The 26,382-nt window shown below is 35.2% G+C and overlaps 1 protein-coding gene across 5 annotated transcripts in view; it reads right to left on the bottom strand.

Moving 5' to 3' along the window:
- Positions 1-2,452: 2,452 nt before the first annotated feature.
- The window catches only part of SLC38A4 (solute carrier family 38 member 4), a 64,160-nt gene continuing 40,230 nt past the window's right edge, over positions 2,453-26,382 (bottom strand). For all 5 annotated transcript variants that reach the window (XM_016137469.2, XM_036236966.1, XM_016137467.2 and 2 more), the window contains 14 exons: positions 25,544-25,634; positions 24,916-25,031; positions 22,021-22,094; positions 21,482-21,574; positions 16,900-16,981; positions 16,727-16,809; positions 16,568-16,626; positions 15,410-15,685; positions 15,199-15,278; positions 13,877-13,977; positions 12,608-12,732; positions 7,089-7,233; positions 6,061-6,158; positions 2,453-4,606 (listed from right to left, as the gene is read on the bottom strand). In XM_016137469.2, coding sequence (XP_015992955.2) covers positions 4,505-4,606; positions 6,061-6,158; positions 7,089-7,233; positions 12,608-12,732; positions 13,877-13,977; positions 15,199-15,278; positions 15,410-15,685; positions 16,568-16,626; positions 16,727-16,809; positions 16,900-16,981; positions 21,482-21,574; positions 22,021-22,094; positions 24,916-25,031; positions 25,544-25,634 — 1,525 coding nt within the window. In that variant the 3' untranslated portion in view covers positions 2,453-4,504. The remainder of the gene's footprint in view (positions 4,607-6,060; positions 6,159-7,088; positions 7,234-12,607; positions 12,733-13,876; positions 13,978-15,198; positions 15,279-15,409; positions 15,686-16,567; positions 16,627-16,726; positions 16,810-16,899; positions 16,982-21,481; positions 21,575-22,020; positions 22,095-24,915; positions 25,032-25,543; positions 25,635-26,382) is intronic.

The following is a 26,382-nucleotide window of genomic DNA, read 5'->3' as shown; positions in this document are numbered from 1 at the left end:
CAATTTAGCACAAATTGAGCAGCTTAAAACAGCACTCCTTTATTATCTCACAGAAGTCTGGCTGACTCGGCAGCGTACCCTGCGTATGGCCTCCCAAGCCTCAAATCAAGGTGTTGGTGCCCTGAGCTCTTACTTAGAGGTTCAAGAGGAGAATCATTATCTTGGCTCATTTAAGTTGGTGGCAGAATTCATTTTCCTCTCAGTTTGCACATGGTCTCCTCTATCTTCAAGCCAGCAATGGCAGGTTAAGTCTCTGTCATGCTTTGAATCTTTCTATGTTCAGCTGAAGAAAGTTCTAATTTTAAGGATTCCTTTGATTGGATTACTCGGGATAATCTTATTTTAAGATCTTTACTTCAATTACATCTGTGAAGTCACATTTGCCATGTAAAGTAACATAATCTCAGGTTCTAGGAATTAGAGTGTAAACATCTTTGGGGGGCATTCTGCCTACTACAAACATTTTTAGGATTTCTTTTAAAGTATTGTCAGAATGCTTTCCAGGTAAGCTGAGCCAAGATTTCTGCCACCAGCGCTGAATGAGACTGCTCAACTCCCTATACTCACCAACACAGAATTTTACTTTTTCTTTATCATAGCAATATAATAGGCAGAAACAGTTGTATTTGTGTTTTTACTTGCATGTCTCCAATTCATAGTGAGGTAAAACTGTTTGTAAATACTCAATCACTAATTATTTTTTTTTCTGTGATTGCATGTCCATTGCCTATTCTTCTATTAGAGTCTTAGTATTTCCCTTATTGATTTTATTTTGTCTTCACACGTTAAGGATATTTTGGTATTATTTTGTAGTAGCTAGTGTTTTTAAAATTTATTCTTTCAAGTACAGGATTATTTTTCACTCTTATGCAGTTATTCATCATAATCTCTGTGATTTCTTCCCTTGTGTTTTACTTTCACAGACAGCTATCAAATAGTTATTCCTAAAATGTCAACTGGTTGTTTTGGCTTTCATATTAATTTTTTTTCATTTTGCTGTATGGTGCAAAGAAAGGCTCTAAACTGATTTCTTTTTTCAATCAGTTTCTTCAACACTGTCTATTAAATAATTAGTACAAAGTTTTTTATTGGGAAAAGATAGTCATGATGATGCATGCTACAGAAGCAAAGGCTCTACACATTCTGCCTCTACATGTGAAGAAAAATGCAGAGTCAAGAGAAAATGGTAGAACTTCCAATCTGGTAAATAAGAATTGAATGAAGTAATTTCTCTTGTTTCATTTTTATATGTTTGTAACAAGGGCTCAGAAAACTAATAAAGTTGATTACTAATAGCCAGAAATGGCCGTTGATGTCCTAGGCCTGTCTAGGTGGTACTGGGTCTCCTAACCAAGAGCCAAAGTAACTTAGAAAAAGTTATTTTTAATCAAATATCTATATAAAACAATAACTAGATTAGCGCACATTAAATAAAGCTAACTATAAGGCAAAAAATACACACCCTCCAAAAAAACAAAAGAAAAAAAAAGATGCTTACCTTCCAAATTTGAAAATCTAAACATCAATTATGGCAATACCATTCTAATTAATCTTATCTCAGTAAGACAGAAATTGCAGGACTTCAAGCTATAAAGATGGCCTCAGAAACATGTAATTAAGACACCATTAGGAAAACGAGTAGGCATGTCATAGACTGAAAAAATACATTTGCTATCTAACAAAGGGAATGTATCCAGAATATCTAAAGAACTCTGACAAATCCACATTAAAAAGACCAACATTCTAATTTTAAAAATGGGCAAAATATTTGAATAGACACTTTACAAAAGGAAACAAATGACCATTAAGCACATGAAAGTTTTCAACACTAGTCATCAAAGAAATGAAAATCACAATGAGATACTATTTCACACCCACCTGCAAGGCTATAAAGTATAAAATGCAATGTCAAATGTTGGCAGGGATGCAGAGCAACTGGAACTTGTATATATTACTGGTGAAAATGAAAATTGTAGAACCACTTTAGCAAACTATTTGGAAGTTTCTGAGAAAGTTAAGCATACACTTACCATATGACCCATCATTCCCACTAATAATTTATTTCTAGCCAGTCTTTAGCACTCCCATGTTACTCTCCTTGCTTCTAAATCTTCCATATCTTTATTTTACTATTCTCGTCTTTCTTCTAGTCCCTCTTCTTCCATCCCAAATAAATTCTTCCTAATTAACCACAAAGAGACTCATTTCTTCCACATTTATTCTAGGAAGTATATATGTAATGTCATAAATAAAAATGCTTTAGGGTTAGCTGTGTATTTTGTCAAAATAAGATATCTACTATTTTTTTTTGACAGCTAAAGATGTTCATTATATGTCAAGAGTAAAACTGAAAATGAAACATATACCAAAATAAGAAAAACTATATTTAGATTAAAATTTTTTCTTGCACAAATAATTCATAGCCTTCAATAACAGAAAGAAAACCACATCATTGTCATTTGAAAAGTTTATTTATTGTATATCAATATACACCTTCTGTAATAAAAAAGCCTTCCAGAACATTGAACCATCTTATAAATGAAATAAGAAAATAAAATTTTCATCTGTTTATAAATGGGGTTAAATTAACCAGTACGAGAAACCGTATGTACGTCTGCCCTGCAGTCTATGTGAACTCATCTTGAAAATGACTGTGAGGAAAAAATGGTGCTTTATTATTTGGCACAGTAGTATTGCTCTTGAATATTTACAGAATTACACATTTTTTTCAAGTCAGTCATTTGAAATGTAAAGCATTTAAAAAATATGTAGATTTTATAGTTTTCCACATTTTGGATTATTTGTTGATATTTACATTTAAATATATTCAAATTAAACATTTTTTTTTAACACTCAGAAACTACCTTTTTCCACTTGCTATCTTGAAACGCTCTTTAAATTATGACAATATATCTGAAAAATGCTATTTGGCAAATTTTCTCTAATAAAGATAACCCACAAGTTATGGTAGTTTCTAGTAATGCTCAATTTCCATAACAATGCACATTCCAGAAAAACAATTAAAATATGATTTAATATTATCATACTTATACTTCATACTTAGTTTTACTAAAATATAAACTATATAACAAATGTTCTTGCTACTGATTTGAGAAAAAAAGTAGCAAACTCCAGAAATTCCAGGCAGTGAGTACTCATTTTTAAATCCATTTTATGTGAGCGAGAATAATAGTTTGCTTCTTTTTGCTGTGTTAGCACTTTTATTTTTATGAAGAACCACTCAACATTGTATTAAGTGGTAAACAAATGTCATCAAACACCTGAGCAAGCTAACATGAGCTAAATGCTATTTTATACATAAACAACCTTAGCTTTAATAATTACTTGCAAATAGAAACTTATTTTCTTGTAACTGATTATAATATTGTTGTAAACAATGAAGAAGAGCATTACTGAACTATATATAACTTAGGCTTCAAATTTAAAATATCCCCAACAGACAGGTACATACAAATGGATTTTTTAGCCCATCAACTTAGTTCCCTGCTCCCACCCCCAATAATATAAATGTTTTGACTGGAAAGAGAGAAAACTACACATGTAAAATATAAAAATCAAATGTACCATACATTAAAATTCTGATGACTACAGAATAATATTATATACATAAACATATAGCAATCACAGTTTCCCGCACTGAATGTTTGTCAAATAAAAATGTATCAAACAATACTGGGTAGTGTATCTCCACATAAATCGTGGCCTTCTAAAAATTCTGAATGAGAATGGAAGACGAGAGGGAGAGCATTGTTCAATGATAAAAGTATAGCAAGAGGACTAGGAATAACATTAAAAAACAAATGCTTCCAGAACAGGCAGTTTAGCTATTAGCATTATTTTTGTTGTTGCTCTATAATTTAAATAAAACCCCTCTCTATTGTTAGTTTACAAAATAAATCTGTTGAATAAAGAAATCACTAATTCGGTGTCACAGACAGGATGGGTGAAATTTTCCTTTACTGTTGACAATAATATGTACTAGCTTGGTGTCTGATTATTCATGTACCTTACAGGGACAGTTCATAGGACGTGCCTTTGCTTTGGTTATTAAATAGACCCAGAGAATTTGATGCAAGATTAAGGGAAGGTGTTAAGTGGTGATAGCTTTGCCACCAGGAGATTTTTGTTTGATGTTTGAGAATACAAGCATTTGGTACTTTTTTTTTTTGGGGGGGGGGGAAGGTAATTATCTGATGACCTACACACAGTTACACTTCTTCTGCTTGTACAGCAGGAAAAATCCTCTCACACTGCTCTAGTAAAACCTAGGTAGAAATGTGCACCACAGATTTTAAACACATAAACAATCATTCTTCACAAAAATGATGATTTTTCTTTTCCAAAGTTGCCTGGTGATGTTACTAGTAAATGTCTTTGGAATTCTCTTGTTATTTCCTATAAATAACATCAAGATAATGCACATGTCTTTTGGAGCATAATTTGCAACCATTTCCAGTAGAAAAAGGAAATATTTTTCCTTGGGTTAGTGATGCTTGGAAATTGGAGGATTGTAAATCCAGTCAATTATAATGAGTGCCATGCTTCCAATCATGAAGATGATGCCAATCACAAGGAAAATTATAGCCTGTAAGTCAGAGAGAATTTGTTAGGGGACACAGAAACCATACTTACTTAGCACACTTGGTGCTAAGTAAAAAAACAGTAAATTGTTTACCTAAGGCAGCAATCTGATTTGCCTAGTGAATTGTATTATTCTTATAATTCAGATGTCCATGCCTAGCAGTTCAGTCAATTTAGAACCCTAGTTAGGGAAAGGGGATGAATTCAGTGGAGATAGTTAACTCACATGTTCAAAATATGGTAATGGTCCATCAATTTGCTACATCAAAATGATGGACTATCCTGTGATCATTAAAAATCAAGTGACAGAAATATATTTAATGACCTAGGGAGAGCTCACAATCTTTTAGGTAAAAAGGGGAAGGTTATAAAAAGAGTAGTATGTATGATATAAAATGATCAAAATTTATAAAGGAAACAAAAATGAAAGCCTAATATATGTTGTATATTCCTTAGAAAAAAGCGAAGTGTGTGTGTATGTATGTGTGTGTATAATACAATATTTTAGAATTTTAATACTAAAAGCACATGGATCAAGCTTTTAATTCTATAGATGAGGAAGCAGCAGCTGATTTTTTTTTTCGCTAGAAAGAATATAGGACATAATTTTATTCATTTTTACATCTGATAAAACTAAAAATGGGTCATAAACAGGACAAATAACTTGCTTTAAAAGTTCAAGTAAGAAGGCCTGCATATTGTGGAAATTCGGGGTTGAGATGAGATAATGGGAGGAGCTTTTGATACCAAATTGTCTCCTAAAGTCCCTGAATAATCCCAAGAGATGAATGACTCCCAGACAAAATTCAATACAAGGCATTCTTTTCAAGCCCTAATATAAGGCTTTATTAAGCAGATACTAATAATATTTAATTATTGAAAAAAATTATTATGTCTAATATATGTTTCTGTAGTTCCATTATGGGAAAGAAATACACATTCTCTAGTTTAATAAAACTATATTTTATATCTAAAGAAGTTAGCTGGAAAATGGATGATTCTGTTCTGTATCTTAGTCCACATCAGAGGACAACGAGGTACTACAGAGGGGGAAACAAAAGCAACATCTTTTTTTTGGCCTTACAAACCTAACAAATATGACTAAAATGTTCACACTATTTCATAACACTGCTGGGGTGCCTAATTTCCAGTAGGTAGTGCAGCAATAGCTATGTGGTGGAAAGTGGTGTACACATATGCCTGCTGGAAAACTGTATTAGCCTTCAACGGGTAGGAAGGACTCAACACAAGATATTTGATACTTGAAGAGAAGAAATTCAGGAATCATCTGAGTGCCAGAAATACACCTCTCTTTCTCTCCACTGGAGAATGCCAGCTCATCTTTGGTTTTCTTGTTCTTGTTCATAAATTCATTTCTTTGAATCACGTGTGTTTCCTGGTTTACTCTAAGTAGTTAGAGAGAAACTTATAATGGGGGAAACTGCAAGCCTTACTTACCCCAACCTTTTGGGGTGACCGAAGAGGTTCTTTCTTGACAATTTTAAGATAGAAAGCTGCTGGAAGAATGAAAATCAGCATAGTGGCAGCAGAAGCCCCTGAGGAGAGAGACACAGGACAGATCAATGTCTTACACAGCAGGTCTGACTCAGCAAGGTGGAAACTGAGGGCACCTTAACGACGCCAAATCTGAAGCTGCCCTGATCTTAGCACTGAATGCACTATAAGCTCATGTTGTTTGCTTATTCAAAGAAGGTATGTCTATAAAGAAAATTAAAATGTTCCTAACATCATAACTACATACTGAGTATATATTACATATAGTAAACAATAAAGACTGAATATTACAGATTTACAAGAAATTAATAATACTATAGACACTGATTAAGAAGATCGAACTTATCACACACTTTTCCTATCCACTTCTAACTTTTCAAGTTGCTTACATTTAATTTTTTAAAGTTTTATATTGTATTTAAAATTGGAGCAATCCCTCAAATCAACAGAATGAAAAATGAAATATATTAAGATGCACTGTCAAGGGAATTAAATATACTTTCCTTAATAGTTAAGGAAATAATACAAAATCAACCTCCTCCTCCTCCAAAGACATCCTTTAATGCTCAGCCGATACTCACAGACCTGAGAGAGCAAGCATCCTGTAGTTGAAATCTATCTTTCCTACTTTTTGATGCAGAGTTAGGACCTAAGTGCAAATCCTGGGGCAACTCCAAGGTATATAACTTGACTTCTAACTGGCTCAGTTTCCTCATCCGTCAGAAAAGGCAGTTGGGACCAGATGACCTAGAAGGTAGCTTTTAGTGCTAACATTTTCTGATTCTGTGAATAACTTCCAGTGTTACCTGGGATAGAGGGAAGGTGATCAGCTAGAGCCCCACTGGACTAATAGGAATCCTGTGAGCCTGAGACGGACAGAGAATCCTTGACCTCCCAACTCTGACTCCCTGTCAACTATTGAAGGAGATATCAGCTTGAGTTGACTATGTAAAAGCCTTTCTGAAACTTACCTGTGAATCCAAAGATGTATTTTATAGTTGGCACAAGGATGACCAAAACGTTATTAAGTGCAAGAAGCATGGCTGCAATCAGGACATGTCTTATCCAGCTAAAGGGTCTTCTGGGAAATAACAGACTGATCACTGATGTACGAATCTGCAATGAGAACGTTCAAAGGCAAGGTCACTGCTTTGTTTTTGCCTTTATTGTTTCAAATATTCTCATCGCTCTGGAGCATTTTTTTGTTTGTTTTTTCTTTTTTCTTTCAGAAAAGATCTTGATGCTGATTTGCTGATTTTTTTTTAGAATTTTTTTACTGTAGTAAAAGACACATAACATAAAATTTACCATCTTAACCATTTTTTAAGTATACAGTTCAGTAGTATTAAGTACATTTATATTGTTGTGCAACCTTGATGAGGATTTTTGATGTTTGGGATACTGTTATTTTTCCTTAGTGATAAAGCTTGTGCTCGCTTTCTCAGCTTTCAGAATTTTTTCTTCAAAATAATCTCAGAAAGAGATAAAATAACAGATAATATATAATTTAGAGATTCGGTAAAACACTTGTTGGTTTCTAATCATGTCTCATCAGATTGGATTAAGTATTAAGGGCAAGCACTGAATTGATCTGCACAGGACTGAGAATGAAATTTTTACAAACCTGGGTTTTTCTTAATTTTGCATTGTACTGAACATTTTTTCCACCTCATATTTAAAAGAATATGACACTTTTTGTGTTTATTCTCTTCTCTTCCCTTTTATTCCCTCCCCTAATTATAGAAATAAACGCACAAAAGTCAAGGAACAGGACCTAATAATCTTAACATTCCTCAGTGTTTCTAGCTTAGGATCACACACACAGCAGACACAATAAATGTTGAATTAAATTGAAAAGGATGAATCTTTTCCCTCCAGGATCTTTGACAGATTTTAGCTCTATTTTAGTGGCTGAAATAAGTAGGCGAAGGGTCAAGAGAGGCTCCATTTGCAGCTGCCTCCTAAATTACTCTGATGTAACCAGATAAAGAGATCCTTGTGCATAGAGGGAGGCAATGCCAATTATGTTTGAACAGTTTAACCAAGTTGAAAATACTCTTATCTTTGGAATCTTTTAGAGGACACTTTTGACTTAGTGGAATTAATCTACCGGCTTTTCAATAAGTGAGCACTTAAGTTAAGCTAGGACTTCACATTTTCGGAAATGCTGGGATTGATTTTTACTTCAAAATTTTACTTCTGAAGTCTCTTAATGTTATGGAGATCATAATTTACTTAAAAGAAAATGTAAAATATATTTTAAAACAGATATTAATGACAAAAACTTAGAGCTGAATTGCTTGCAGTTTCTAATGTGACATTCCTTTCATACCACTCCACCAAAAATTAAAGCCATCTGTTCAGGTTTAAGAGGCAGTTTTATTTCCAGAATGGCAAACCAGATAGTCTCTGGAAATAGTTCGAGTGATTTTGTAAAGGATTTTAAAAATTGGATTAGTGAAAATTATGAAAGTTGCTCTGAAAAGTAGGACTGAGGAAAGCAAATGCTTTGATTTTGTTTTCCCCAGCAGCCTATAAATTCTATATTATGCCCTACAATTCATGATTATTCGATATCGTCCAAACTGGTCTAATGGGTAGGCTTCAAATAAGCTTTCTATGGTATATATGCAGTGCTTAAGAATTTGTCTGAAAGTGCTAAATTTAAAGAACAAACAACTAGAATACAAGTTATTTTCAGGCAGAGGTCACATCTATGTGTTTTTCAGTCCTTTCTTAAAATAATGCATTTAATTCAATAAGCTGAGTTAGCAGTAATGCTTTATATATAGAGCCTCTGTATATAAATGGTTTCTGTAGGCCTTATGGCTCCCAGAAAGACTCAGGTCTTTCTGTTAGAGACAGAAGGTTTACAGGAATGATAGTTGGGGGAAATAGTGAAAGCTTGCTTCTCATAGTGAGTAAGGAATAACAAAACCCAAACAGAAATAAAGGTAAACGGAGTTATCAGTGCATTCCTGAAGGAGGCAACGGGGTAAAAGGGAGACAGCAGGCTGTGGGCGGTGGAAAAGAATAGCAGGACACTTGCTGGTTGTCCCTTGTTAAAACGCTGCCTTGAGGAGTGAGCCTGGGCTCAAAAGAGCCTCAGGGATCCTATTTTCCTATGTCAGGATAGAGGCAACTCTGCTTGTTACCCACAAAGCGTTGCCTCCAATTCATTTAACTAAGTGCCCTTTTCTCTGGAGACACAAATTAATAAGAATTTGGAAATGTGGCTGTGGGTGAGAAAAGTCCCCAGCAACAGCCATGGCTTCCAACCCAGAATGATTCCAGAAAAGTTCTATGCAGCCCTAGAAAAAACTTCTATTTCTGGAGAGACTGTTCGGAACATAAGCCTCTTTATAGGTACTATGCTATAATGCAGGGACCCAGTGTGAGAGTCAGAAATATGCAGGAAGAGTAGAAAGTGGAAGGCCTGGTTCTGGATTCTAAAAAATAAATAAATAAATAAATAAATAAATAATTCTATTACTTAGGGGTAAACCACAGTTTCACTTTAGGATGGCTTAAGACAAGTGTTAGAAATACCTAAGGATCGCTATTCTATTCCAGTTCATAGCAACATCTGCCATATTTCTATGCCTATATCTACATAAACTTCAAAACAGGAGATCTTAAGTCAACATACATGAAAAGAATGATTTTACTATGGTAAAATGAAATAGAAGTGGTTGGAGAATCTGAGGCGTTATCTCTTTTTCTTAAGGTGTGGTAGTAGAATTTAAGTCTCTGTGTTCTTGATAAACCCGTTAGGATTATTTGTTCTTCTGTTTTTTCAAGGTGTGTGAATTGTACTGCGTAGAGGGAAGCACAAGCTAATATAGAGCACTATTAGTCCTTGGGGAGGAAGTGTAGTCCCACGATAGATACCCCTGTCCCACATCATCCACCTCCTACACTAAGAAAGAGAAAAGAAATGTCAGGTTGCTAATGAAAAAGCTTCTTATTCACTTCATTTATTCATTTGTTCAACAAACATTTCAAGCTGCCACTATGGGCCTTTTACTAAGGAGAAAAAAAAAAAAAAACCTAACTGGAGAAAAGAAAGACAATAAATAGATTAATCAAAGAAAAAACCATCCAACAACAATAAAATCCTTCTTATATCTTCCTAGGCTTCTAAGAAAGAGAGCCCAGTTATTTATTGAAAGAAAGAGAATATAAAATAATACCTGAACCTGACAGATTTTAATCCAGATTAGGTTTTATTTGCTTGTTTGTTTTGTCATTCACATGTGGGGATAATAAAGCCAAGGAAACAGACTTCTTATTGTTGAAGAGTTTCTTAATTCAGAGAAACCTGACAGGAGAACCATGCTGTGACTCAGCATTTGACACACTGACAAACAAACTAAAACACCACTAACAATTTCTATCACTTTGGGGGAAGAGTGTCAATGTTGCCGTGTGGGACTTGACAGAGACAAGGAGGCTGGACCTGCTTTTATGTCATCAATCAGATCCATGGAGGCTTGGTTCATTTAGCTCAGATTGTCCCCCAAACTGGAATTTGTGGCAAATGTCAGCAAGGGGAAGAGCCTATGCTTTTGCTAGAAAAAGCAGTTTGTACCTCTCAAGAAAAGACAAGATTCATTTGGAGATGGTTTTTCTTTCTTAGCAAACTTCGCTGAGCTCATCCTGTGCCAGTCACTGTGCATATCTCTAACCTCCAGAGACTTACTACCCAGGGGGAAATTTGGACAGTTATGCAGATCATCTCACAACACTGTAAGAGCAGAGAAGAATTACGTGCATGATGTTTCGTAAATGCTAAGACTGGGTGAAGATACATAATGAAGGATAACAGTTAACTATTTTTCTGAAATTTGGTTCTAATGGTCAGTTTCAGTTCTGATGTACCTCTGATGGGAGATGTTTCCAAGTCACCGCCATTCCTAACAGTCAGACTTATGCCTGTGCTTTATCTGTCAGAAGGGAGAAATTCTCCATGCAGATGTCTGCGTTCTTAATGTCAAGGAGCAATCAATGGTCATCAGTATATGAAAGGCTGACTTTCACTTTCCATTACCACGACTGCAGTCATCAGTGTCATATTATGAGCCCCTCATTAGTTCAACTGTTACCGACAAGCTGTGTGACCACAGCCAAGTCCATTAATCTCCTGAGACCACAACTTGAAACCACTATATTTAAGGCTTTTGAATAAAGCAATACAGAAGCACATCACAGATTTCTTTTGTAAAATGCTTTGATTCGACAATGACATGAATGCCTACTGTGTACAAAAATTTAGTTAGTGATAAATATCCTAACATACAAAAAGAAGGGCTTCTGATATTCTTCATCCAGTGACGCTGTTTATTTGGAAATTTGATCCTGTAGAATACTTTCTGTCTATAGCTGTCTTCTGCCTTGTAGCCACAATGGAGGTGATTTTAGGCTAAAGCTGTGTGCATGTCATTGAAATACTTTCAGATATATGAGAGGCAAGACATTATTTAAGAGTTAAATATTAGCCAACATAGTAATAAAGATCTGATTTCATGCACTCATGAAAAAGGAATGTGCCAAAAAATATTTCAGCACACAAACTGCATTTAAAGTGACCACAGTTATCATTATATGAGTAGTTCTCATATGCTTGGCCCTCTATGGAATATTCTGTACAGGGAAGTGCTGGTTACTGTGTCGCTTATTTTTTTCCCCTAAAATGAATGAACAAATTCAGTGTTTATAAAAGGAGAAGAGTTGGCAGGAAAGTACAGACCTATGTTTTTCTATAGGTGGTGGTTTTAACTCTTGCAGCTCAAATCTCCATGACCACCCCTGTTCCGTGATTCCCAGAAAAACTGACGCCAATGGCAAATGCCAAGAAGAGGCAATCCAGTAAGAACATGCATCATTTTAGGGGCAGTAGAAGAGATATATGGTGAATAATGTAAAATTTTCAAGAAATTTGGTTCTAGGATGTAATTTACTTAACATGAATTCCCTTCTCACTAGCCTTCAAGGAATCAGATTAAATACAGCTACTTTTGGATGTTACTGTGACATAATAAACTGGGGAAAAGCTGAAATACATTAAAAAACAGTGAAAATGCAATGTGCATTGAAAGTTAATGTGGTTTTGACTTTCAAGTTGCAAAAGTTATATGAATTCCTACCCATTTCTACTAATTCACAACATAGAAGCTCAAGGTCTGCTTTTTGAATTTGAATTTAAAAAACAAATTTCAGCCTCAGTAAAGCTGGAAAATAAATAAGTAAAAATAAATTTCATGATTTTCTTTCCTACACTTCAAAAATACTTAACATCTAAAAACATGTGCTCTATCTCCATATTTAATGGTCAATTTTAAGTGGCTCCAAAATGCTATATAAAAATAATAATGTCCTCAGGCACGGCAATTGCTAACTCGCACTATAATTCCATCTACATCAAGTCAAAACATGTGTACTGATCCATGGCGTAAAGCAGAATTCTTTCACTAAAGCTCCATGTACTTACTGGGAATAGGACAATGGGAACAGTTAGTGTGACTGCCACGAGGACTGCCAGGCGTACCATGAGGAGAGGGGTGTCGAATGTGTATACTTTGCTGTAAGCATGAAGTAATTCATCTTCAACTTCTCCTACAAAGAGGAAGAAGAAAAAGAGTTCGTTTGGTGTTGTCAAGTCGACCTGGTTGCCTATGGTAACGTTCTGTGGAGGAAACACAGTACAGTAGAAAAAACCCAGATCTGGGAATCCAGACACTTCTGTTTTTACCCCATCTGTGCACAGCTTATTAGCTGTGTGGCTTTTTAAAAAGGGACTCTGAAGCTTATAAAGTTGCAGAAGCTAACATGAAATTGCCAACAGGCTTCTCTAGCTCATTTGCCCTCTGATAACTCTATCTCTGCTCTATAGAAGCATCACAAAACAAAATAGAATTTAAAAAAATAATGGTGCTCCCCTTCTCCCAGTTTTTTCCTTCTCAACTTGTCTTTCAATCAGTTGAAGTTCATACAAAAAAATATATTTATATTGCTCACATTAGTGAGTGGGATGGCCCCGTGAAATTTGTCTATAAGGCCATGCTTCATGGAAGGGAATAGCAATCCTACTCCTTTTGTATCCTGTTAATATGTCATGGAAGAAATATTTTAGGCACAATCTAATGTGGTCATACTCATATATATACATTTTTGATATTACATTCCAAGAATGAAGGTAATTCTGTTACGTGCTCTTATTTAGGAAAACATTCACTATAACACAATAGAATGGGATAAGCAAAAAAAAAAAAAAAAAAAAAAATTGCCTAATGCTCCAAGCCCTTAGATTCAACTTGACTGATAAATAAGTTGAGTTGACAACACCAACTCAATGACATTGTGTTTTTCCTGTCATTTGCTTGGTAGTTAGTTAGTTATTCCACCAAAAGAGATTTGCAACATGCAGTTGAATTCACTCTCATTGATTCTAGGCTGAGATGGACTAGGGAATCATACCAAGGAAATATTATCCATCCCTGAAGGAAAATAATTAAATTTAAGGGACTTTAAAAATAAAATATGCGTGAATTCACAAGTTGTTGTAACCTGTTGGCTAGACTGGTTCAGGTCCCATTTTCTTAGGTCAAGTGACAAGTCTAAAATAGCATGTTAAATAATTAATTGTATCTATAGATCATACTGCTTATCGGGGGTAATTAAAATAATTATGCCTACCCAGGTTAATGATCAGTCCAACTACAATTTGCACAAAGAGAATGATTTTGACAGAGTGACCTACCATAAAAGGTTAGGTAACCAAAGAGGGCGGCAAGCAAGTACATAATGAGCATCCCCGTGATGGAAATATTTGACACGGTTTGCATCTTCCTCTGAGACCGACTGAAAAGAAAAAGAACACTGAGTTTTTTTTTTATATATATAACTTATGAATATATCACTATTTAGAATTAAAAATTTTAAATAATGAAAGAATGTGCATCTATGTTGCTCATTATGAAATTTCATTTCTGGTGCAGAAACATAGCTATTTAAATTTCTCTTAGCCATGGAGGATTTCTTTCCATGTTTTAAAAACACTGCTTCAGTCTTAGAAATAACCATTTTCCTAATGATTACTTAAATACTCAGACCATTGTATTGAGTATTTAAGAATTAATTAACATAAAGATCAAACTGGTTCCTAATGTAGAAAGCTTTCATATTTCATAGTGAGATGAGTTTAATGAGGACAAGAACATACTAGAATCAGCAAAACCTTAATTCCAGGAGTTTGGATATTATTACTAGGGTGGTTGGTATTATTACCTGGACAGCTTCTGGAAACCATTCTGGAAGGCACTCAGCGACTTAAAGTCAATTGTCAGGCCTCTAGAGTAACTGCTACATGTGATTTTTCCAAGTAAATCAAAGACATCAAAATAATTAAAATGTTCTAAAATTTTTTTATAAGGTAAATCAGAATTTATGGGAAAAGTTATTGCTATTTAGTGAGAATGAAAACTGAGGTTGTTGATGTCTGGGTTAAATAAGTTGAAAACATCAACAGCCTCAAAGGGAAAAAAGTATTAATGATTCAGAGTCAATTAGAAACAAGATTGTCTAACCAGTGTCTTTATTGTACAAATAAGACAACAAAGGCCAGATGTTTGCACATCTCTGTGGTGAATGTCTTCTAGACAAGGGTTAGGAACCAATCACAAGTGACATCAGTGGCTTAGCGTGGCCACCATAACCTTAATTTTTGGATTTTATGGGTGGGGTCATTTCCACTTCAGGTGATGTCACTTCTTTCCACTAAAATTCAAATTTCATTTCCCCATGCCTGCCAAAACCGTTACAGCCATTGGTTCCTCCTTCCTCTGCCCTGAACCTCTTCCCTGGACAATTAGGGTGAAGGAATAGAGGAGAAGGAAATAGATAAGGCAGTGTCATGATGGGACTGCTTCACACCCTTTTAGTTAAAGCATGTTACCGAAGAGTGGTTGTAGAACAAACTTTCTCTGAAGAAAAAGCTATAAACCGTGCTTCTGTATAAAGCAACTTTGAACATATGAGCCCATTTTCAAAGCAAATTAAATGTTAAAATGATAGCTGCCTTACTCTTTAAGTTCACTGTAGATGGGAAGGACCTCAGGGTGGCATACAAAAGCAAATACTAGGATAGGAATTGCATAGGCCACCTGAAAAACAAAGACAACACCACATATTTAGCATTTCAACACTAATGGTAATCCCAGGGCATCTTAGTTTATGAATAAAAATTCAGAGCCCACACTGCTAGGCTTGTTAGAGGCCCAGGCCTCTCACTTACCCGGGAGTTGAATACAAAGTATTTGGGTTGACACTTGTCATCACTGTGTGCTTCATACTCTACTCCACTGCCATGAAGAGGGCCTTTGGCTTGGTTCTCATCTAGTCCTGCAGGATTCTGGTGGGTATAATCCATCATGAAGTTCACACCGCTATTCTCTGAGTTGTTGGGTAACATTACCATGTGCATTGGAAGTGTATTGTTGAATGTCAGATTCCCAACATTGTGATTCAGAATAGGCAGAGGGCAGGGTATTTGGAATTTCTTGTAAATCACCTAGACTCAGTGATAAAAAAAAAAGGAGAAAAGAAAAAAAAATTACCCTTTTGAGAAGAACAAGGAAATGAAAATCCATATGCGTGGCTTATGGGGTGGAGGTGAGAGGCCTCTGCCCATGATTCCTTTTAGACTAATGGACAACAAAGTCTCTGTACTAAAGAAAGAGTTGGAAAGATGGTTGGTAGTCCTCCCCTACAGAGTCAATAGGACAGCATTTTGCATGAATCCATCCTAAGTTTCATTCATACTCTTCCGTGGCAAAGATGATTGTTTCCTGTTCTAGTTCATATCTTTTATTTCTTTAAACTAATAACAATATGGGTTATTAAAAACTTTCCTCCCCTTTTACCTCTTTGGGGAAATACTATATACATTTTTGCATCCAGTATATTACAAGAAATTTTCCCTTTTGGCAGGGAGTGAAGGGAGGTGAAGAGAGGGATTTCTTCTTTAATCCCACTGTGGTCACCCTCTCTTCATGTGTAGAATGTGTAAGAGAAAATGGCTGATTCATGTAGATATGGCTAATTCTGTTGCCCACTTATTTCTCTTCGGGGTTCTTCCCTTTTACTTCCTCCACCTTTCTAAACACTGAGTTATTGTCATGTTCCTGCTTGATGTGGTCCTTCTGTCCAAATATACTTGATGTGCCTAAAACATACTATTAACAATGGCCTCGACATTCTAACTCAACTATTTTTAAACTCATGACTATCCTTTTCTCATTCCAACCTAGAATACAAAAAAAAAAAATTACTTGTGACGTGAGAACTATTTCATGCTAATGAAGTGCTTGAACACAAAAGAGAACACTAATTCAAGCACTAAAAACATCTCATGCTCCCCAAACTACAAGAATCGTGTTAACAAATCACTTACCACACTGACAAAAAACAGCATGCAAGTGAGAGAAAATCCGCTGGTATAACCAAGGTAACCTAGGAGTTAGCAGAGAAATTCTGGAAGGTGAATATGGTATTTACAATCAGATAACCTATTAGAATATGAAACAAAAATAAAAATTAAAAATGACTTTACCTAAATTTTTAAGAAGAGAAAGTGGAAGAATGATTCCAACAGACACAAATAGGACGAGGTAGTTGCCATTGAGGTACCATTCTCTAGAAGAGAAAGAAGAAGCAGAACATTGGGTTTGGGAAAGACCAGCTAGGATGAATCACTTGACATTTCAGAGAGAACATAAGACATACCCAGTATTTTCTTCAAGGCCCATGAATGCTCTGATAACTTCAGGTAGTTCATATTTAATGATAAAGAGGTAGCTTGATATTGCTAAAAATGAGAAACATGACAGCTTAGTAGTGTGAATAGCACCGAAGTCACAGGCAAGTTGGGAGAAGTTCTTGCATTTGGGACATACATTCTTCTTAGTTAAGATGAGCATCTAATCCCCCGAACAAAAAAGAAAACCACCCACTGTGAATGTTGTACTGCTTCCAAGTTCTTTTCAAAAATAGACATTTGGCCTTCTGGCTCTTGTGTATGGAACTTTCCTAACAGTATCAATGCTGATTCTGTGTTAAATCCAGCTCTGAGGTTTTCGGTGAAGCTTTACTTTTAAAGTTTTTCCCCTCATTAATTATAAGTCATCATAGGCTGTACTGAGCATGCCAGTTTTAGTGTCTATAACGTGGGGAAGGGTCTGGCAACAGAAAATGTGGGCCAGAAGGGAGAGGCCAGAACTGTAGGGCAGAGGTAAGTGTACTACACGTCACTCTGGCTCTCCCCAAGTGGGTGCCAGTCTATTCCTCTGTAATCTCCCTGAGGGACATACAATGTCTCAGACCACTGATGGTCTAAACTGGAATTATACTGGATTGATAAAAAAAAACAATCAGAGGCAATAGCTTCTCTCCACTATGTCGATGAAGTTTTTCCTCTCTGTATCCTAGCCTCTCCCTTTTGGCCAAACAAGAAATCATAAAAAGTGACAATATTTCTTGAAGATCTTGATAAGTGATATATGTGTGATCTTGTGCTCTTCCGACAACTTAATGAAATCTATAAACCCTTTCCCTGAAAAAATGTGTATATATATACATATATACACATATATAATACAATTTTGCTTATAATTATAGGAATTTATGCAACATCAGACTCACTTAAAAATAAACTGACAAGTTTTGCATTAATAGCTTTAACTGTATGCTTCATCCTTCTGGTGAATTTTTGCTAACAGACATTTAAAGCAGATACCTAAGCTGCAAAAAGGACTTTTAATATTAAATTAATGAACATTAAAGGTAGTTCCTCTACCTCAAACAAAAGTAATAATAGTGATAATAATTCTCCACATTGTTTGGTTCTGCACATTAACTCCATGTAATCATCTGAAATCATCTATGAAACAGCAAGTGTATATCCTTATCACAGCTAAGGATATAGAGATTTTGAGAGCTTAAATGACACGTCCAAAGTCACACAGCTTGAAAATGACAGACCACATCCAAAACATAAGTTTCCTGATTTGGGGCCAGTGTTTCTTCTCTTATTGTGAAGTGAAATGATTCTTACCATACATGATGTGTCTTCTGCAAACATTATTTGGTTAATCTTTACAAAGACCTTGACCAAAGCTAAATCTTACAGAGTGTAAATAGAGGACATATTTCTGTTTAACTGGCTCAGTGAGGTACCATTCAATTTTAGAGAGCTATTAATTGCTGACGTTCAGTGATGTTACCACTGTTAATGTGTTTGGTCTTCGAAAGTTCAGAATGATCCAGACTTGTCTGGGTAATGTCAACATTATTCTTCTAGTGTCAAAACATTTATGGTAAATGTTAATTTTTCAGAGGATTGAGAAAATTAAACGTTCCAAGTGTGAAGTTGCTAAATGCAGAAATACAAGTGATTTCCATTAGGCTGAAATAATCACTAATCATATGAAGTAACTAAAGCGAGAGCATTTTCAGGAATGATGCATAAAATTTCATCTTACTCCCTTAAAACCAAACTTCTTTTTGTGTGTATGGCTTGACGGAGAGACCACATTATAGTTTATCCCATTATTTAGAAGCATATTAGTAGCTATACTTTGAGCAACAGATGGCGCTATTGCCGCTCAGCCTGTTGAATTCAGGGGTAAATGCATGCATGGTTATTTCAGTTGTCCAAACAAGTAACTTAGATCAACTATAAGGTGATCCTATGAAACACGTGATTCTTTAAATCTTGATAAGTCTGAAAATATGAGCCTAGTGTAAAGTAGTCTATTTTGTAGGCTTATCTGCTTGTGGCCCCAAACCAGGAAAATGAATGAAACAATCCTGGCATTACTCCCAAATTCTACCCAGGACTATAGTCTTAATATATAAAAAATATGAAAAGAAACAAATACAAATCATTAAGATATACCTGGATTTTTTTTTCTGTTTGCCAACTATCCATTATCAATAGCAGGTATAGTTGGATAAAGATTATTAAAGAAATTTCTGCATCCCAGAAATCCTAAATGACTCCAGTGATTTTATATCAAAAAGAGTTACCTTTTTGCAAGATTTCTGTGCATTTATTTATTGCATCATTGTTTGTAATAGTGAAAAACTGGAAAAAATATAACTTCATCAATAAGGGATTGAGTAAACTAATTATGTATGATACATTTGTACATGGAAAACTTGAAAGCCATTGAAAAGAAAAATATATAAATACATTCAAGGTATATTGTTAAATTAAAAAAGCAAGCTACAAATCAATATTATAAGATGACCTGATTTTAACAGTAACAGTATATTTGTTAAATTTGGCATTGAGGAAAAAAACTTGGAGTAGTTATTTCTAAAGGTAACTTATATAAACATTTCTTTATAATTTATATATTTATGTAATATTTTAGTTTTTCACAGTTAGCATGTATTTGTCTTATAATTATAAAAAGGCCCATTTAAAAAATAATTGGAAGGACTCCAGAGATATGGATATTGAACCTGAGAACCAGAGAAAAAGGAAAGACGTACTGAACCCATGTTCTGTGCTATATTTGTCTTATTTCATCTTCACAATAACCTTGTGAGGATGGAATATTACTCTCATTTTCATAGAGGAGTAATGTGATTTTCCCAAGGTCACAAATAGTGACAGAAACAGACTCAAATTCAGGTGCATCAGAACTCAGAAGTCTATTATCTATGCAAGGGTTTTAAAATATCTTATATAAAACAGTAACAGACCAGATATCTACAAAGAGGGATAAGGGAGCCCAGAGGAACTAGTTCCTAAAAGCCTGGAAAAGCAATGAATTGGAGTAGGGAGGAGGGGAGGAGAAAGAGAGAGACAGAAAGAGAGAGAGAGAGAGAGAGAGAGAGAGAGAGAGAGAGAGAGAGAGAGAGAATGTGTGTGTGTGTGTGTGTGTTAGGGTAGGAGGACTACAAGAATAGGGGGATTGAATATAATGTCATGGTATGATGCAGGACACATAGAGGATAGACAGACAGGTGATAGATGATGATAAATAGATGGTGATAGATATAGATAGATGATAGATAGATAGATAGATAGATAGATAGATAGATAGATAGATAGATAATAGATACATACATACAAGAGTTGGTAAGAAAGGTATCAGACAGGTAGGCAGAGGAAAGACAATGAAGACCCTTATGTATCAGGCCAAAAAGTTTAAATTTTATGTAGAAAATAATGAGGAAGAATTTTATGCACCAGAGAAGCAAGAATAGATTTGAATTTGAGAAAGTTAATCTGGGGGATAAATTAGAGAGGAGAGTAGGGGAAACTCAAGGCAGGAGACCAATTAGAAGGATACTGCAACAGTTTGAGAAGAAATAGTGATCACCTGAACTATAGAGTTGAGATAGAAAGGAGAGGAGAGATTCTAGACAGGAGCTGGTTGGTATTTGATTTGATGTTCAGGGTTAGGGAGAGAGGGAAAAATTTAGGCTGATACCCAGATTTCGGGTTTAAGAAACTAGATACTGCTGGTCTTGTTCAGTGAGAGAAGAAAGAACCAAAGAATAGAATAGCAGGTTCGGGGACTGGGTAGGAGGAGAGGAAACAGTGCCGCTATGCATGGATATAGTCTGGGCCATGCAAAAGCACAGAGCCAGTAGGACATCCGACATATAGGTCTAGTTGCATTGATTGAGAGGGTCAAAGAATCACATAATAAGACCAGTGAAGTGGATGGGCAAACATATCACCTGGAACCCTATTAAAAATAAGCTCTATTCTGGAAATTATAATACAGTAGGAATTACAAGAATCTATAGAATGAAGGAATCTGTGGTTTGTAATGCTTCTGATACCTAGCCGGATTTTGCCTTTGCACAACTTTTAGGGACTATCTCCAGTGGGCTGGCTCTGTGAGGGCTGTGTCTCAAGGACTCCAAAATTTGGCCGTGCCCCTCAGATACTTAATTTTCAATTTTATAAAGTACATTTAATCATACCCATGAAACATCAACTGTCTGGCAGTGACAGAAGTAAGCATGAATGCTTTAATTTTTTAAGATAATAATTAAAGCCATAACAGTATTTGAAATCAAAAAAAGTTTTATTCCATATTTTAATTTTAGAAATCAATTGGTAGGGTTCTATAGAGTATTTCATTCTTACATGTTGCTATTTTTAATTAAAGAGGGACAGCAAGTCTATTTAAAATTTGTTATTTTTTAATTTAAAAACTACTAAGCTGCTATTTTTCTGTATTTAAAGTGCTTATGTACTATCATAAGAGTTTTCTTAGTTTTCTTATATATTAAACATACTTTAGAAAGTTTAAATAGCCTGTTGAAAGCTATATCCCCTTACCTCCAATGTTCTGCATTGTAATAGAAATGAAAGCTCCAATTTTACCGGGCCATCCAAATGCCTTTTCTCCTAATTTTTCATAAATTAAAGATCCTACAACCAAAGATAAAATAACCTGGTTAAAAAGATTGTTTTAATGATTAAAATATTTTTGTAATATAATTCTACAATGGAGTGTCAAATATGTAAAAATATACCACATAGAAATGATAAAACTCAAAAGATACAGTCTTAAAAACTGTGTTAAAATGTTCTTCAGACAAGAAGCAATAGCTTCATTCATGTTAGCTCAGTGCAGCAAGTCAAAACTGCTATTTATGTCATCCACCAAAAATCTCTTTCTATTTGGCTTCAACCTGAACCAATTGACTTTCACTCCTCTCAGTCACCCAAATAACTAAAAACGTTGAGAGAGCGTGTCATTGGATTCAGGAAAAAATGAAATATGAAATTGACCCAAATCATCCCATAGTTAAGTAGCTATAGACTGAAATACCCTTTAATGAGAATCAAAATAAAATATTTTGGACTTAACATACCTCCTTCTTTCGAAGTCTTTAATAAGAGGTGAACTGAATAGAGTGATAATATTGCCACAGCAAGTAGCATGATTCTGTGAAGGGAATAGAGAAGAAAATAAAATGTCTATAATAAATAAGACATAATAACGTCAGATATCACAAATGATCACATTGGTCTTTTCTATCATTAACTTTCCAAAAGTATTTGGATTTTTAGGAAGCTGAGAAATTCTTTTCAGAATTCTACATGCACTCTTTAATGTCACAAAATTGGAATATGCTATTTTTTATGTGCCAAAACCTACTACTTGAAATCTCTAACATATCTTTTTTTCCCCCAGTGTTACCCGGTAGTAAAATCTGGTTCATAACTTGGATGCTAAATGTATAGCAAAATTAGCAAATACTATATCTACTTACTCAGTGCATGGATCTGTGTACATCATATTTGCCTGATATTTGCACCAACATTTATAATTGAAGGGCTATTCGATAGTTTGACTAAACCTTAATCTAAAATCTGAAATAGAAAAGACAAAGCATGCAGTGTTTGAGCTGATCTGGCCCATTAGGCGACAAGACACTGTGAACCAGAGGGTTAGGCAATTGCCTCTGTAATAGAGAAACAGGGAAACGTAAGAATATGGTGTAGGAAAATTCTTTTTGTGTATTCAAAAAAATTCATTTCTGGTTCAGGACCCTCCACAGACTCACATGCATGTATGATTTTTTCTATGCAGATAGTGATCACTGTTTCTCCAGAATCAAGAATTATAGAGCAAAAATAAGTGTAGATAAAAGCATCTATAAAATAAATTAAGGAAAATACTACGCTTTACTTGAATTTTTTCTTTTAAATCATATTCTTTCTCTGTTTTACATGATGAGAGCACACTAAACATTTTCCCTATAATTAATCATATTCTTTGGTAATTCCTGCTGAACTCAGGGTTGCAAATGTACATTTGGACCATGAGTTATTAATTTTATAGCTTCTCTAACTATACTGTGCTCTTATTTTCTATAAAATGTTTGCCAGAACTGCCTAATCAATGGCTTGCTTATGTATTTTTCCATATGCCTTAATAACTTACCTGTTTTTAAAGAATTATGTAATTCAGATTACATATTTTTGTTCCTTGAAAAAAATAATGATCATCCCCTGTATTCTAAATACAGGCTTGCTTTGACAGAAAATACTAAGAGTAATACCAATGAAATCATGTGTCACTTGCTATGAATTAAGGAAGAGGGCTGAATCCAATCTGTGCTGCTTAGACACACAAAACACAACCACAATGTCTAATAATTTAGTTACTCTGGCCAAATAATTTTGCTACATGTTTGCAAGACTGAAATGAGGACCTTGGTTTTAAAAGTAAAATATTCTCCTCCCATGAGAATGATCTGTGGCTCTAGGACTTGGGGAAGTTTCTTTTTTCTATTCATCCGTGATCTATGCTAATTTCCTAATTATTTTAATAGTATGTGTATAATAAGGAGAAGATAGTCTTTTTGACTTAGAGATAGTGTACATTACAAAAGTATAAAACTGTATATATGAATATCTTTAGCCATTAAGATTAAAAGGATTAAAAAACTAGTTTATTTCAAATATGGTTTATAAAAGTAAAGTTGATGTAGAAATCCACTCGGCTAAAAAACATTGTAACTAAAACATTTCAATGAAAGCACTAACACAAAGTAAACATTTATAGTCCTCCCTGATCCTTAGCCCTCAAATACTTGTGTGATTATCTAATCATTAGTGATGTTCAGAACATAAATAGCACATATTTGTAATATAAATGTTGCATTCTTAGACAGTTATTTAATGCTCTAGCATTGCATTAGAGATTATGATCTGCATTCACACTGATGCCTGACTAACATTAGACTTTATTCCTGTGAAGAATTCCAGTGCTGCCAACTGTGTCTTGGAAAATACCAGGCAGTACATAATGCTCACAAACATCTGTGGCTGTCTGTCACAAACAACGCAGTATCCATCCTCTAGCTCAGCTATGTAGCATTACTACCCTTAGGCAGCATTTGACCATGTTTGATTAAAGTGGATAGGTTTAAGAATAAACTTGTGCCACTCTGCAAATATTACCTGTGCCAAGCAATATATTTGGTCTTAGGGACAGACATATGGTGAATAAAAACAAGCATGGGCTCAACTCTCTGGAGATTTTAGTGTAGCAAGGAAGATAGACATTAATCAAATGACTTAGACAACTACACTGAAATATTAAAACTGGTGAGAGTATAATAAAGTGGTTTGTCCCAGTCATGGAGGTCATGGGGGAGGCAGCACAGAGGTGAGGTCGAGCTGAGATAAGAGGAGTTAACTAGATGGAAAGGGAAAAGGATTCCAAGGTCATGTGCAAAGGCCCTGTGGTGAGAGGAAACATCACGCCATCATGGGATGGAGAGAAGGCCAGTGTGCCCAGTATATCTGGTGCCCAGAGGATGGAGTGTGACATGGGACCAGGGCATACAGGGCTCTGTAGACCTGATTTGGCATGGGGTCTTTTTCCTAAGAGTATGATAAAGTCAGATTTGCTTCCGGGAAAGATCTTTTGATTACTAAACACCAAGTTATTTTAAGTCAGCACTGAACAATGAATTACTTTTTAAAATGGCTCTGTGGTCTGGTGGGGCTGCTCCATCACTAGGTGGTTGAGCACATGAAGCCTCTGCCATTTGATTAGGGATGGTTGATTAAGTACTATGATTAGACAGCCCTGATTATTCCTCAGGTTGCTATTTTATCAAAAAGCAAGAGGAATATGCTAATACTTTCTCAGATTATTCCTGTCCACAAAGATAAAAATTTAGATTTTGAATTGAAAGAACACCAGGCATGCACGGGATTTGAACCAAATGTGGATATGTCCATTCACTTACATAAAAAGTATGATCCCTGTGTTGGCCATGGCATAGGATAGACCCAAGATTCCACTGCCCATGATGGCATTACTCAGGTTGAATGAAGACATTCCGAAGGAGGTGGTTCCAGGGTGCTTGAAGGAAAAGGAATGCATCATAAGCAAATATTTGTCAAAGGATAAACTGTTTTTGGATTATTCTTATTCTCATATTGTCTTTACTGGAGGAGATTATAGTCTAAGATTGAAGACTAAGATAAAATCACAGTGAATAAAAGTTTTTTATTGACTCAACTTCAATAAAAGCATGTAATTTTCAATGGAATGTAGTGCTTGGCTTTAGCAGGGGTCTCAGTAAAAATAAAAAACACGGGTTGAGTAGCATAAAGAAGAGAAAGCATGTATGATTGCAGATTACATTTGGGTTAGAATGATTTCTTTAAAAAACAAATAAATTTCATAAATGATTTATGCAGCCATATGGCGAACAGGAAAAACAAGCCCCTATTCCAGTAAGGGCCTGAATAAACAGAGAATGTGCTGATCAAGGCTTGGAAAATTTCAGTCACACTGTTTTCCCACAGAGAGCTAGGTAGATCAGACACCCTCAAGTCCTGTTTACTGCCTGAAAGCAGAGGTTCACTTACATGTTCATCGTCATAACCTGCCAACTTCTTTTTCCCCAAAAATCCATTTGTCAGGAATTTCTGACTTTCAGCATCTTCATCAGCAAACTGACTGAGCACACATACAAAAAAGAAAATAAGAAAGTAAGAACATCTAAGTAAATGCTCTGAATTACATTTAAGCTTCAGGTGATCTAAGTGACTGAATAAGGGGAGGAAAAACAAGATAGCTAAAACTTTCCTTTCCTTTTCCTCTTTCATACTAGTGTTCCTTCCAGACCAAAGACTGAGCTCCAGTTATGGACACACTTTGGGAGGGAGACAGGAAGTTGTAAAAGAAGAAAATACTGTTTTTAATTGGAATTTTTTAAAGACACATTTCTCCTCCCCACATTAACTATGCAAGAAAGAAAATAATTAGAGCTAATTTTGTTTCCATTTAGAGACCTTCCAAAGGAAGGGTACAGAGTCGTGACGGAGGTTTCTCAACTATTATCACACTATAATCAGAAGATTTTATTAATTCAGTAAATATTTATAAATGCCTAGGCACTGATCTTCATTTCATTTGATGCTCAAATATCCCAATGAGAGGGACTTTCACACCCTGGCTCTAAAGATAAGGCAACTGTGACTCAGATAAGTGAAGAAACATGCCCACTGCACCAGACTACAAGTCTAGGGTTTTCCATGGTTCCATACAGTCCCAGGCAGTGCCCTATAGCTGGCATTTTTCTGCTCCACCAATTTATTCATATAGCTCTTGCTGGGAAGCAGTTGAATGGTAGCTCTGTGTTGTGTTTGGTCATTCTTATGTGTGAGTGTATTTTAATTACTCTGAAATGTGCTTGGGTTTTTAG

This window comes from Rousettus aegyptiacus, unplaced genomic scaffold, assembly GCF_014176215.1.
Source record: "Rousettus aegyptiacus isolate mRouAeg1 unplaced genomic scaffold, mRouAeg1.p scaffold_m13_p_2, whole genome shotgun sequence".
Lineage (NCBI taxonomy): Eukaryota > Metazoa > Chordata > Mammalia > Chiroptera > Pteropodidae > Rousettus > Rousettus aegyptiacus.
The sequence above is the reverse complement of the archived record's forward strand: the minus strand, read 5'-3'. Positions and strand labels throughout refer to the sequence as shown.